This window comes from Chrysemys picta, chromosome 20 (assembly GCF_011386835.1).
Source record: "Chrysemys picta bellii isolate R12L10 chromosome 20, ASM1138683v2, whole genome shotgun sequence".
In the NCBI taxonomy this organism is placed as follows: domain Eukaryota; kingdom Metazoa; phylum Chordata; order Testudines; family Emydidae; genus Chrysemys; species Chrysemys picta.
In genome coordinates this window covers 7,615,754-7,630,318 of record NC_088810.1, presented here as the reverse complement: position 1 = coordinate 7,630,318, position 14,565 = coordinate 7,615,754, and the positions used below count along the sequence as shown (strand labels likewise).

The window sequence follows — 14,565 nt, the reverse complement described above, 5'->3', positions numbered from 1 at the left end:
TCAGCCTCTCCTCATAAGTCATGTGCTGCAGAACCCTAATCATTTTTGTTGCCCTCCGCTGGACTCTCTCCAATTTGTCCACATCCCTTCTGTAGTGGGGGGACCAAAACTGGACGCAGTGCTCCGGATTGGGCGTCACCAGTGTCGAACAGAGGGGAATAATCGCTTCCCTTGATCTGTTGGCAATGCTCCTACTAATACAGCCCAATATGCCATTGGTCTTCTTGGCAACGAGATCACACTGCTGACTCATATCCAGCTTATCGTCCACTGTAATCGCTAGGTCCTTTTCTGCAGAACTGCTGCTTAGCCAGTCGGTCCCCAGCCTGTAGCAGTCCATGGGATTCTTCCGTCCTAAGTGCAGGACTCTGCACTTGTCCTTGTTGAACCTCATCAGATTTCTTTTGGCCCAATCCTCTAATTTGTCTAGGTCACTCTGGACCCTATCCCTACCCTCCAGCATATCTACCTCTCCCCCCAGTAGAGTGTCATCTGCGAACTTGCTGAGGGTGCAATTAATCCCATCATCCAGATCATTAATAAAGATGTTGAACAAAACCATCCTCACGACCAACCCCTGGGGCACTCCGCTTAATACCAGCTGCCAACTAGACATTGAGCTGTTGATCACTACCTGCTGAGCCCGACAATCTAGCCAGCTTTCTATCCACCTTATAGTCCAGGAGAACCCAGGAACCCTGGCTCCCAGCCCCCTGCTCTGATCACTAGACCCCACTCCCCACCCAAAGCCAATTGGTAGAAGAGTGAGGGACTGGCCGGGCTCAGACAATGGTTTACTTTACGGGAGAGGCTTATTAACTTCTCCTATTCCAAGCTCGGGGGGAGGGGGGGGGAGTAGGGTCTAGTGGTTAGAGCAGGGGGCTGAGAGCCAGGACTTCTTGGTCAAGGGCTATCATGGCAAAAGAGCACAGGGTGGGTCCATAGATGCCAAGCGCAAACCTGCAGTGAGAAACGCCCCCATCTGAAACCTGCCTTCCCTCTGGAAGGACGGGGAAGCCAGCCCGTGGCACTCCCACATGAACGTCCGTCTGTCTGTCTGTGCACGCGCCAGGAGGACGGGCGCCCGGGCCGTCACCTTTGTCTCACAGCACCGACGCTATCAGAACTATGCAAATAGTAAATGATGCGGCTCCATCGGGCGGGAGGGACAGGTCACTGCACCCAGAGCCCTGCATGAGGCCGGGGGTGAGGGTGTGAATTCTTGGGGCTCACTCATCCCTCCCCAAAGCCAGGCCATGGTTTGGGGGGCTGAGGCTGGGGACCCCATCCCCTCACCCCGCCCCCATGGCCAGAATGCCTTGGGATGGCTTGCAAAGCCTTGGGACGTCTCATTGTTTTCCTGGCACTGGCTCATCAGTGTCAGTGTCTCCTCCCCCACCACCTGGGGACCCATCGCCTCTGGTATCCTGGCTATGGCGCCGATGGAGCCGATTTTCACCAAGGGGGATCTGGCCCCCTTGACTCCAATGGAGCTCCTGGGTTCTAGCCCCAGCTCTGGCAGGGAGTGGGGTCTAGTCATTAGAATAGGGGACAGGGAGTTCGGACTCCTGGGTTCTTTCCCCAGTATGGCCATCTCCTCTCCCTGCTCTCACTGTCTGTTCTTCCACTGTTAAAATGGGGGTGAAGGTTTGTGACTTACTTTTTCAACACGCTCGCCCATCACTGGGCGATCAGGGCTGAGCGAAGCTGGCCTGGGGGCCGGGGAGATGGAAATTTGTCTAGCTCAGCTGAGTAAGCGCATGGTGGGGAGAGGGAGAGGGGAACCCCGAGACAGGAGAACACAACAATCCACGTACGAGGGGCACCCAGCACTGGGATGGGGAGGTGCCAGTCAGGATGTGGGGCGTGGTCATTCCATCCCCCACTGAATGGGTCCCCCACTCAGAGAAAGAGACTCGAGGGGACGATTCCTTCCCCCCCCCCGGCAATGGTTCCATTACCAAGGGTTCTGGGAACAGAACCATCAGGTCCGATCCGCCACATCTGAGCAGCGAGACAAGCTGGGAGGGAAAGTGGGTTTCCCACCGTTAGGGAGAGCAGAGGGACTGACGGTTTCTAACTGCAGGAGGGCACGACTCTTGGAGAGATGTGCTGGCTGGCTCATACACCCAGCCCTGTTCCTAGAGTCATAGAATATTAAGGTTGGAAGAGACCTCAGGAGGTATCTAGTCCAACCCCCTGCTCAAAGCAGGACCAATCCCAACTAAATCATCCCAGCCAGGGCTTTGTCAAGCCGGGCCTTAAAAACCTCTAAGGAAGGAGATTCCACCACCTCCCTAGGTAACTCATTCCAGTGCCTCACCACCCTCCTAGTGAAATAGTGTTTCCTAATATCCAACCTAGACCTCCCCCACTGCAACGTGAGACCATTGCTCCTTGTTCTGTCATCTGCCACCACTGAGAACAGCCGAGCTCCATCCCCTTTGGAAACCCCCTTCAGGTAGTTGAAGGCTGCTATCCAATCCCCCCTCACTCTTCTCTGCAGACTAAATAAGCCCAGTTCCCTCAGCCTCTCCTCGTAAGTCATGTGTCCCAGCCCCCTGATCATTTTCGTTGCCCTCCGCTGGACTCTCTCCAATTTGTCCACATCCCTTCTGTAGTGGGGGGACCAAAACTGGACGCAATACTCCATATTGGGTATCACCAGTGTCGAATAGAGGCAGGGCCGGTGCTACCATTAAGGCAAACTAGTCGGTTGCCTACGGTGCCAAGATTTGGGGGCGCCAAAAGGCGGTGCCCCCATTTTTTTTTACAGCGTTCCTACGCCCCCTCCCCGAGTGCGCGGTCACCGCTCCACTTCTCCTGCCTCCCAGGCTTGCGGCGCCAATCAGCTGTTTGGTGCCAAAAGCCTGGGAGGGAGGAGAATTAGCATGAGGGCGGCGAGCTCGGGGAGGAGACGGAGCAGAGGTGTGCTGGGGTGGGGAGCTGCCGCACAGCTCTCCGAGCGGAGGGATCTGACGTGGGGGGGGGCGCCTCAGGGTGGGGAGGGAGCCACTGCGGGGGGGGGGGGGGCGCCTCAAGATGAGGGAGGGCGGGGTGGAAGTTTTGCCTAGGGTGTGAAACTTCCTTGCACCAGCCCTGAATAGAGGGGAATAATCGCTTTCCTTGATCTGCTGGCAATGCTCCTACCAATGCAGCCAATATGCTGTTGACCTTCTTGGCAACGAGATCACACTGCTGACTCATATCCAGCTTATCGTCCACTGTAATCGCCAGGTCCTTTTCTGCAGAACTGCTGCTTAGCCAGTCTGTCTCCAGTCTGTAGCGGTGCATGGGATTCTGCCGTCCTAAGTGCAGGACTCTGCACTTGTCCTTGTTGAACCTCATCAGATTTCTTTTGGCCCAATCCTCCAATTTGTCTAGGTCACTGTGGACCCTATCCCTACCCTCCAGCATATCTACCTCTCCCCCAGTTTAGTGTCATCTGCGAACATGCTGAAGGTGCAATCCATCCCATCGTCCAGATCTATAATGAAGATGTTGAACAAAAGCATCCCCAGGACCGACCCTTGGGGCACTCCGCTTGATACTGGCTGCTAACTAGACATTGAGCTGTTGATCACTACCTGCTGAGCCCGACAATCTAGCCAGCTTTCTATCCACCTTATAGTCCGGGAGAACCCAGGAACCCTGGCTCCCAGCTCCCTGCTCTGATCACTAGACCCAACTTCCCACTCAGAGCTAAGGATAGAACCCAGGAGTTCTGGATCCCAGCCCCCTGCTCTAACCCACTAGCCCCCGCATGATTGTAGAGGAGTGAGGGACTGGCCGGGCTCAGACAATGGTTTACTTTACGGGAGAGGCTTATTAACTTCTCCTATTCCAAGCTCTGGGCAGGGAGTAGGGTCTAGTGGTTAGAGCAGGGGGCTGGGAGCCAGGACCCAGGACTCCTGGGCCAAGGGCTATCATGGCAAAAGAGCACAGGGTGGGTCCATAGATGCCAAGTGTGAACCCTGCAGTGAGAAACGCCCCCATCTGAAACCCGCCTCCCCTCTGGAAGGACGGGGGAGCCAGCCCGTGGCACTCCCACATGAACGTCTGTCTGTCTGTGCACGCGCCAGGAGGTCGGGCGCCCGGGACGTCACCTTTGTCTCACAGCACCGACGCTATCAGAACTATGCAAATAGTAACTGATTCTGCTCCACTGTGGGGGAGGGACAGGACAATGGACCCATTGATCCCTCCCTAAAGCAAGGCCATGGGATGGGGGGCTGAGGCTGGGGACCCCATCCCCTTATCCAGCCCCCCTGGCCAGGATGCCTTGGGACATCTCATTGTTTTCCTGGCACTGGCTTATCAATGTCAGTGTGCCCTCCCCCCGCCACCTGGGGACCCATCGCCTCTGGTATCCTGCCCTCCCCCTGCCACCTGGGGACCCATCGCCTCTGGTATCCTGGATCTGGCCCCATTGACTCCAATGGAGCTACGGCGATTGACCCCAGCTGGGAACTAGCCCCATTCACACCAAGGGAGCGACGGCCAATTGACCCCAGCTGGGATCTGGCCCCTTTGCGGCTGTCTTTGGCAGGCAGTCAGGATTCCCTCCCACTCAGCTGTGGCTACTGTGCGTGTCCCGGTGCTCTGGGCAGAGTTTTGTGTGCCCCGGAGCCCGAGCGAAGAAATATGAACTCGGATTTGTTTGTTTACTTAATATCGTGCTTCGGAAAGATGCCGGAGCCCGGGAGATCAAGGAACCATAAATCCAGCGCAGCCTCTCCTCCATGCCCTGTGGTAGAACCGCTAGACCCCACTCCCCAGAGACAACCCAGAAATCCTGGCTTCCAGCCCCTCCTCCCCCACTCTAATCATTAGATCCCCCCCCTCACCTGCCTGAGCTGAGGATACAACCCAGGAGTCCTGGCTCCCAGCCTGCTCTGCTCTAACTGCTAGATTCCACTCCCCTTCCCAGGAATATAACCCAGGAGTCCTCGCCCACAGCAGGCTGCAGTACCCACATGGGGAGACGGACACCACACCCTCTCAAGGATGGGCCAAGTCACACCTCCGGCAAGGCACGAGGAAGTAACGATTGCATCTCTCATCCTTTCTGTGTGGATTCCCAAGGAGAGGGACCAGTGGGGCGCAGCCACAGACACAACATAACCAGCCACCTGGGCTTCAGAAAACTCACTCCCCAGCTGGGACGCAGAAAACCAGCCACCAGCTCATCCCTGACACATCGCTTGGGGTGGCTCCCAGCCTGGACACCTGGGTTCCAGCCCTTCTGCGGGCTCCCAGCGCACTGGCTGCTGGAAAGGAGGTGAGGATGGGCTCTCTAGCTGCCTGGGTCAGGGCTTGTAAGGAGAGGAGTGGGGTCTAGAGGTTAGAGCAGGGGTTGTGGCTGGGATTCAGGTCTCCTGGTTTCTATCACTGACCCTGGATGAAGACTGGGTTAGAGTAGAGAGACCGGAGAAAGGACTGGAGAACTGGATTCCTTTCCCAGCTCTGGGAGGTGAGTGGGGTTTACTGGTTAAAGCGAGGGGGGTGCGAGTCAGGACGCCTGGGTTCTGCTCCCAGCCTTCATGGGTGTGTATTTGCCTTTACCAGGCATGCCCAGGCCTCTGTGCAAAGTTTAATTTTGCTTTTGCAAAATCAAAAAACAAACAAGCAACAAAGTAAAAGGGAGATTGCTGGCTCAGCCCACCCCGGGGTTCTAGCTCCAATGTGGGAGAGGAGTGGGGTGTAGTGGTTAGAACAGTGGGGGCTGGAAGTCAGGACTCCTGGGTTCTAGCCCCAGCTCTGGCAGGGAGTGGGGTCTAGTCATTAGAATAGGGGACAGGGAGTTCGGACTCCTGGGTTCTTTCCCCAGTATGGCCATCTCCTCTCCCTGCTCTGAATGTCTGTTCTTCCACTGTTAAAATGGGGGTGAAGGTTTGTGACTTACTTTTTCAACACGCTCGCCCATCACTGGGCGATCAGGGCTGAGCGAAGCTGGCCAGGGGCCTGGGGAGATGGAAATTTGTCTAGCTCAGCTGAGTAAGCGCATGGTGGGGAGAGGGATAGGGGAACCCCGAGACAGGAGAACACAACAATCCATGTACGAGGGGCACCCAGCACTGGGATGGGGAGGTGCCAGTCAGGATGTGGGGCGTGGTCATTCCATCCCCCACTGAATGGGTTCCCCATTCGGAGAAAGAGACTCAAGGGGACGATTCCTTCCCCTCCCACCCAGCAGCGGCTCCATTACCAAGGGTTCTGGGAACAGAACCATCAGGTCCGATCCGCCACATCTGAGCAGCGAGACAAGCTGGGAGGGAAAGTGGGTTTCCCACCGTTAGGGAGAGCAGAGGGACTGACGGTTTCTAACTGCAGGAGGACACGACTCTTGGAGAGATGTGCTGGCTGGCGCATACACCCAGCCCTGTTCCTAGAGTCATAGAATCATAGAATACCAGGGTTGGAAGGGACCTCAGGAGGTCATCTAATCCAACCCCCTGCTCAAAGCAGGACCAATCCCAACTAAATCAGCCCAGCCAGGGCTTTGTCAAGTCGGGCCTTAAAAGCCTCTAAGGAAGGAGATTCCACCACCTCCCTAGGGAACCCATTTCAGTGCTTCACCACCCTCCTAGTGAAATAGTGTTTCCTAATATCCAACCTAGACCTCCCCCACTGCAACTTGAGACCATTGCTCCTTGTTCTGTCATCTGCCACCACTGAGAACAGCCGAGCTCCATCCCCTTTGGAACCTCCCTTCAGGTAGTTGAAGGCTGCTATCAAATCCCCCCTCGTTCTTCTCTTCTGCAGACTAAATAAGCCCAGTTCCCTCAGCCTCTCCTCGTAAGTCATGTGCCCCAGCCCCCTCATCATTTTCGTTGCCCTCCGCTGGACTCTCTCCAATTTGTCCACATCCTTTCTGTAGTGGGGGGACCAAAACTGGAAGCAATACCGCAGATTTGGCCTCACCACTGTCGAATAGAGGGGAATAATCCCTTCCCTCGATCTGCTGGCAATGCTCCTACTAATACAAAAACAACAAGGAGTCTGGTGGCACCTTAAAGACTAACAGATTTATTTGGGCATAAGCTTTCGTGAGTAAAAACCTCACTTCTTCGGATGCATAGAGTGAAAGTTACAGATGCAGGCATTATATACTGACACATGGAGAGCAGGGAGTTACTTCACAAGTGGAGAACCAGTGTTGACAGGGCCAATTCAATCAGGGTGGATGTAGTCCACTCCCAGTAATAGATGAGGAGGTGTCAATTCCAGGAGAGGAAAAGCTGCTTCTGTAGTGAGCCAGCCACTCCCAGTCCCTATTCAAGCCCAGATTAATGGTGTTGAATTTGCAAATGAATTTTAGTTCTGCTGTTTCTCTTTGAAGTCTGTTTCTGAAGTTTTTTTGTTCAATGATAGTGACTTTTAAATCTGTAATAGAATGACCAGGGAGATTGAAGTGTTCACTTACTGGCTTGTGTATGTTACCATTCCTGATATCCGATTTGTGTCCATTTATTCTTTTGCGGAGGGACTGTCCGGTTTGGCCAATGTACATGGCAGAGGGGCATTGCTGGCACATGATGGCATATATGACATTAGTGGATGTGCAGGTGAATGAGCCCCTGATGGTGTGGCTGATGTGGTTGGGTCCTCTGATGCTGTTGCCAGAGTAGATATGGGGACAGAGTAGGCAACGAGGTTTGCTACAGGGATAGGTTCCTGGGTTGGTGTTTCTGTGGTGTGGTGTGTAGTTGAGTATTTGCTTCAGGTTGGGGGGTTGTCTGTAAGCGAGGACTGGCCTGCCTCCCAAGGTCTGTGAGAGTGAGGGATCATTTTCCAGGATAGGTTGTAGATCGTGGATAATGCGCTGGAGAGGTTTTAGCTGGGGGCTGTATGTGATGACCAGTGGTGTTCTGTTATTGTCCTTGTTGGGCCTGTCCTGTAGTAGGTGATTTCTGGGTACCCGTCTTGCTCTGTCAATCTGTTTCCTCACTTCCCCAGGTGGGTATTGTAGTTTTACGAATGCTTGATAAAGATCTTGTAGGTGTTTGTCTCTGTCTGAGGGGTTGGAGCAAATTCGGTTGTATCTTAGGGCTTGGCTGTAGACAATGGATCGTGTGATGTGTCTTGGATGGAAGCCGGAGGCATGTAGGTACGTATAGCGGTCAGTAGGTTTCCGGTATAGGGTGGTGTTTATGTGACCATCACTTATTTGTACTGTAGTGTCCAGGAAGTGGATCTCCTGGGTGGACTGGTCCAGGCTGAGGTTGATGGTGGGGTGGAAATTGTTGAAGTCCCAATATGCCATTGGCCTTCTTGGCAATGAGATCACACTGTTGACTCATATCCAGCTTCTCATCCACTGTAATCGCCAGGTCCTTTTCTGCAGAACTGCTGCTTAGCCAGTCGGTCCCCAGCCTGTAGCAGTGCATGGGATTCTTCCGTCCTAAATGCAGGACTCTGCACTTGTTCTTGTTGAACCTCATCAGATTTCTTTTGGCCCAATTCTCCAATTTGTCTAGGTCACTGTGGACCCTATCCCTACCCTCCAGCGTATCTACCTCTCCCCCCAGTTTAGTGTCATCCATGAACTTGCTGAGGGTGCGATCCATCCCATCATCCAGATCATTAATGAAGCTGTTGAACAAAACCGGCCCCAGGACCGACCCTTGGGGCACTCCACTTGATACCAGCTGCCAACTAGACATCGAGCTGTTGATCACTACCTGCTGAGCCCGACAATCTAGCCAGCTTTCTATCCACCTTATAGTCCAGGAGAACCCAGGAACCCTGGCTCCCAGCACCCTACTCTGATCACTAGACCCCACTCCCCACCCAGAGCCAAGGATAGAACCCAGGAGTTCTGGATCCCAGCCCCCTGCTCTAACCCACTAGCCCCCGCATGATTGGTAGAGGAGTGAGGGACTGGCTGGGCTCAGACAATGGTTTACTTTACAGGAGAGGCTTATTAACTTCTCCTATTCCAAGCTCTGGGAGGGGAGTGTGGGCTAGCGATTAGAGCAGTCAGGAGCTGGGAGCCAGGACTCCTGGGTTCTCTCCCCAGCTCTGGGAGAGGAGTGGGGTCTAGTGGAGCTAAAAGGTCAAGAATCCTGGGTTGTATTTCCTAGTTCTGTGCATTGACTCCTTATTTCCTATTTTTCTCACAAAATCACTCCCTGAGAATCAGGGATTGAACCCAGGAGTCCTGGCTCCCAGTCCCCCACCCTCTAACCACTAGACTTCACTTCCTTCCACCTTTGATGATATTTATGAAAATTTCCCTCTGAGTAACAACCACTTCCCTGTTGTTCAGGGTGCCTGCTCGGCCCACTCCCTGCAGCCCATCCCTGTGTGTTTGCTCACAAGATCTCATGCATCCCAGGCTCTCCGTTCTCTCTCTGGCGCTGCCCCCGCCCCCCGTCCGTGCCTGCCATTGACTAAACAGGAAACCGAGCTAAATAAATACAGGAGCCGGCTACATATATTCCAGCCATATGTCTAGTGTCAGCTAATGGAACGGGAGCCCTGAGCTTGCTCGCATGGCTACGGGTAAGGAGGGCTGGGAGCCAGGACTCCTGGGTTCTGGCCACATGACTTGGGGGGAGGGGCATGTAAGAGTTTGAGTGGAGGGTCTAGGAGGAGGACTCCTGGTACTCTACCAGCTCAGGGAGGGAAGTGGGATCTAGTGGATTAGAACAGGGGGCCTGGAGCCAGGACTCCTTTGTTCTATCTGCAGGCCTGGGAGGGTGTGACACGATCCCTGGGGTGCAACCTGGAACTCAGATACCCCTGAGTCCTCTGCCCCACCAGTCTGGACTCCCATTCACACTGTGATGCTGTGACAAGCAACAAACGTCTGGCAGGTACTGGACTTACACAGCCATCCCCAGGCAGGGACACACCCAGCCGAGTTACATGAAATGCTGCCCTCAGCCACTCACGAACCAAAAAGCCAATTCTCCCCAACCTAGGACCCTGGAGCTGTACCATCCTGCATTGGTCAGAAGCCTGAGCAGTGTCAGTTCTTTGCCCAGCCCGTCCCCCTCGCCCCGGGCCTCTCGATGTGGGGAGGACATGCACACGCCTTTTGTTAACTGAGCTAAGATTTCCAAGCTTTTCAAGCAAAATTCATTGTTTTAGATAAAGTATAACACAGATTTATTAACTGCAGATAGAGAGAGTTTAAGTGATTATAAGTGGTAGGCATAAAAGTTAGAGATAGTTACCAAAGAAAAGAAACTAAGTGTCTAGTCTAAAACTTCAACCTCTAAGACACTAGGCAGTATTTAGATCTAGCAGTTTTCTCCACTCAATGGATGTTACAGTTCACAATACACAGGTTTCTCCCTTGTCTCCTCTGCTGAAGTTCTCTCTCTTCTCAGAGTCCTTGCAGCGTAGGTGGGGGAGGAGAAAAGGCCAAGCCATGCAGCCTCTGTCTCTTAATACCAAGACCCGTCCTGATGGGCTTTGCTGAGTCACAGTGACCAAGTAAATCCCCCATTGTGTGGTGCTTCTGCAACTGTCATTGAATTGTAAATCCCTTGATTGCAACACCCCTGTTGATGAATGGCCAGTGAACGCCCACCTGGGAGAGGGTCACCACCCTTGTAGGAAGGACTTTCAAACTTACAACATATTTCATTGACAACAAAACAGTAAAATCTTATAACTTCATGCACACTAAAGATACACATATTTGGACAGAACAATGGGTTTCAGCAGATCATGACCTTTCATATGATATCTCACATGCATTCTTTGTATCACACATAAGATAATCATGTGACATTGGTGAATACGGGGTTCCAAGGTGTTGCTTTGGGGTACAGAGTGCCACAGAGGGGAGTGGGATCTAGTGGGTTGGAGGGAGAGGGGGCTGGAGCCAGGACTCCCGGGTTCTATCCCCACTGCTGGGAGGGGAGTGGGATCTAGTGGGTTGGAGGAGGAGGGGGCTGACTACCAGGACTCCTGGGTTCCTTTGGCAGCTGATGAGCCTTTTCTCCTTTGAAGGAGCTGAGAAGATGAGTTCAAATGTTTACATCCCGCTGGTTCTCACTGTCTACATCTTCACCTTCCTGACCGGCCTCCCGTCCAACCTTCTGGCCTTCTACACCTTCCTGGTGAAGGTCCGCCAAAAACCCACCCCCGTCGACATCCTTCTCCTCAACCTCACTGTTTCCGACATCTTCCTCCTCATCTTCCTCCCCTTCAAGATGGCGGAGGCTGCCTCAGGCATGGTGTGGCCCTTGCCTGCTTTCCTCTGCCCACTCACCAACTACTTTTACTACAACAGCATCTACATCAGCTCCTTCTTCCTCATGGCCGTCAGCGTTGATCGCTACCTGGGGGTGGCCTTTCCCATCAAGTACAAGCTCCGGCGCCGTCCAGCATATGCTATCGCCACCTCCGTGGTCTTCTGGTTGATCATCTGCGCCCACTGCAGCATCGTCTACATTGTCCAATACGAGGTCCTGAGCCCCAATGGGACTGCGACTTCCAAAAACGTGTCCAACTGCTATGAACATTTCTCCCCTACGCAGCGCCAGATCCTGCTCCCTGTCCGTCTGGAGTTCTTCGTCGTCCTCTTCTGCCTTCCCTTCGCCGTCACCATCTTCTGCTACGTCAACCTCGTCCGCATCCTGGTGGCCTTGCCCAACATCTCGGCCCGGAGGAAGCAGCGGGCCGTAGGCCTGGCTCTGGTTACCTTGTTCAACTTCATAGTCTGTTTCGCCCCCTACAACCTGTCCCACGTGGTGGGCTTTGTCCAGAAGAAGAGCCCCTCCTGGAGGGTGTACGCTCTTCTCCTCAGCACGCTCAATGCCGCCTTGGACCCCGCCATCTTCTATTTCTCCTCCACTGCCGTCCAAAGGGCCTTCGCCAACTGCCTGGCCACCCTGTGGCATAAACTTAACACCATCTTGTCCCGGTGCCATCTCCCCTGCTTGACTCACTGCGGAGAAGGGGGCAGCGAGTTGAAGGCAGCCAGTAAGAACGTGATTGAGGAGTCGACGACTTGACCCCCAGGATGAGACTGACTCTCTGCTTCCTCCGCAGAGCCTTCCTTGTCCCATGCACCGCAGGAGCAAGAGTAGGGTTACCATTCGTCCGGATTTACCCGGACATGTCCTCCTTTTTGTGCTAAAAATAGCGTCCGGGGGGAATTTGTAAAGCACTCACAATGTCCGGGATTTCCCCCTCCCCCGGCAGAGCAGAGTGAGCGGCTGGGAGGGCTGCAGGGAAGTCCCGGGCTGGACTCCGGAGCAGCTGTAGAGGAGCCGGATCCGCCCTGCATTCTGAGCCGGCAGCTCCCTTGCAGCCCAGTCCGGCAGCACTGTGCAGGGCCAGACCGGGTTTTGTTGTGCAGGGCCAGGGACCGGGTTTTGTTGTGCTGGGGAGCTCAGCCACGTGTCCGGCTCGGCTGCACAGAGCCCAACACTCTGTTCTGAGCAGCAGGGTAAGGAGGTCAGGGGGCAGGGAGGTTCTGGAGGGGGCAGTCAAGAAACTGGGGGGGGCTTTTTGGGGGGAGTGGAGAAAGTTTTGGGCAGTCAGGGTACAGGTAGGGGGTAGGGTCCTGGGGGGCAGTTGGGGGGGGTCTTAGGAGGGGGCAGTTAGGGGACAAGGAACAGGGAGTCTTAGGTGGGGGGTGGGGTTCTGGAGGGCAGTTAGGAGCAGGGGTCCCAGGAGGGGGCAGTCAGGGGACAAGGAGCGGGGGGGGTGTTTGGGAGTTCTGGGGGGGGGCTGTCAGGTGGCAGGGGTGGGGAGATGGATCGGAGCAGTCAGGGGACAGGGAGCAGAGGGGTTTAGATGGGTTGGGAGTTCTGGGGGGGGGGCTGTCAGGGGGTGGGGAGTGGTTGGATGGGGCGTGGGAGTCCCAGGGGTCTGTCTGGGGGTGGGGGTGTGGATAAGGGTTGGGGCAGTCAGGGGACAAGAGGCAGGGAGGCTTAGATAGGGAGTGGAGTCCTGGGGGGCAGTTAGGGGCAGGGGTCCCAGGAGGGGGCAGTCAGGGGACAAGGAACGGGGGGAGGGTTGGGGGTTCTGGGGAGGCGGGAAGTGGGAGGGGCAGGGGCAGGACAGGGGTGGGGCTCCTCCCGTCCTCTTTTTTGCTTGCTGAAATATGGTAACCCTAAACAAGAGATCCTGCACTTGAGCCCGGGACGGCATCTTCTGTCCTTCCCTGCACCTCCCGAGAGGGCCGTAGGCCTCCTCAGACAGCAGCGTGCGGCGGGGCTTGGAGTTGGTGCCCAACTTCCACATGGCTTTGGCCTACCTGAGCTTCAGTGTGGTTGGCCAAACTTGCACAGGGGTTTGGCCGACCTCCAGTTGGGGTCAAGGTCCTTCCTTTTCCGCTGCCGGGCCATGAGCAGTACCGGGTTTACAATGGCGTCAACGGGAGCGGGCCCACACTTAGAAGGGGCCCTGGTGCTGGGACTTTGGCCCCACCCCCCTGCTGGAGCCTGAGCCCCCCCCGTGCCCCACTGAGCCTGTTCCTCTAGAGCCATTGCTCACTGTTAGCTCCTCTCCACCCCCTCCCCAGCTTCCCCCCGCTTCAGTCCTCTCCACCCCTTACACCCGGTGCGAGTGGCGGGCGGGGCCTCAGGGGAGAAGAGGCTGAGCAGGGGCTGGGCCTTGGGGCAGAGCGAGGGCTGGGGCCACGGTCCATCCTTGCCCTGGCCACGAGCAGTTGGCCAAGCGCCCCCCCAGACTTTGGCCTACTTCAGCTTTGGAGTGAGTGGCCCAACTTCCTCAAAGATCCGGCCTCTCTCAGTGTCAGGGTCGCCATGGCGTCAAGGGCCTTCCTTTGCCACTGCTGGCACATAAGTGGTTGGCCTATTTCATCACTGTCCACCCACTCCAGGTCTTTCCTTCCCCATGGTTGGGCCCACGGGCAAACAAGCTACTATGGGCTGTAACTGCAAGGGGAGAACCAAGTGGAGGTTGCTTGAGGGAGGGCAAACAGGCTGGGATGAGCAGGTCCCATTTCAGGGGAACCATTTAGTGGCAGATGAACAAGGACCAGGCTCCGTGAGGGGCCTGTGGACCCCGAGTTTGCCCTTGTTAAGCTATGGAGAACTCCTCCTCCTTGGCCACTATTATTAGTGTGTGTTGGCCTCTGTGGAAATGTAGTTACTGCCTTGGTGGGACTGGAACTCAAGAGGCTACAGCCCAGCACGCTACTGCTTGAGCTAAAGTAGCAGTGCCATGTGTTGGCGGCAGTAGTAAGGCTATTATCTGCCATGTGGATGGGAAGGATTTGGACTCTGGACCTTCACCATCAATGCACGGTGCAAGCGGAAGGGCCCGCGCCGCTTGGTAGCAGCAGTGGGAACAGGCTGTTATTAACAAGGATTTGAACGCAGGACTTCCAGCACCACAGTGACGGGCTCACGTGATCTAAAAGCGGAGTGCCTTTTACAGCGGTAGTAGGGCTGTTATCCTCCAGGTGGGTGGGGGATGGGCGTTTAGCAGGCACACGTACAATGGACACTGGTCCCTGCGGGTCTGTTCCAGGTCTGGACATAGAGCTGAGATCTCCCTCGCGCAAGGTCCTGCACCTCCTCCCTTCGCTGGCAGATCTGGCGCCCCCCAGGGGCAGTGGCTTTAGCTACG

General features: G+C 55.2%; 1 protein-coding gene across 2 annotated transcripts; it reads left to right on the top strand.

Annotated features, from left to right (window-relative positions):
• The first annotated feature begins 4,837 nt into the window (after positions 1 to 4,837).
• Positions 4,838 to 12,425, top strand: LOC101947092 (free fatty acid receptor 2-like). 2 transcript variants are annotated; one of them, XM_065574211.1, is made up of 2 exons: positions 4,838 to 5,281; positions 10,969 to 12,425. In XM_065574211.1, exon 2 carries the CDS (start codon positions 10,980 to 10,982, stop codon positions 11,973 to 11,975), a length of 996 nt encoding a protein of 331 aa, XP_065430283.1. In that variant the 5' UTR covers positions 4,838 to 5,281; positions 10,969 to 10,979; the 3' UTR covers positions 11,976 to 12,425. The 2 variants fall into 2 exon arrangements, with proteins under 2 accessions (XP_065430283.1, XP_065430282.1); XM_065574210.1 differs by lacking the exon at positions 4,838 to 5,281 and adding an exon at positions 9,426 to 9,507.
• The last annotated feature ends 2,140 nt before the right edge of the window (positions 12,426 to 14,565 follow it).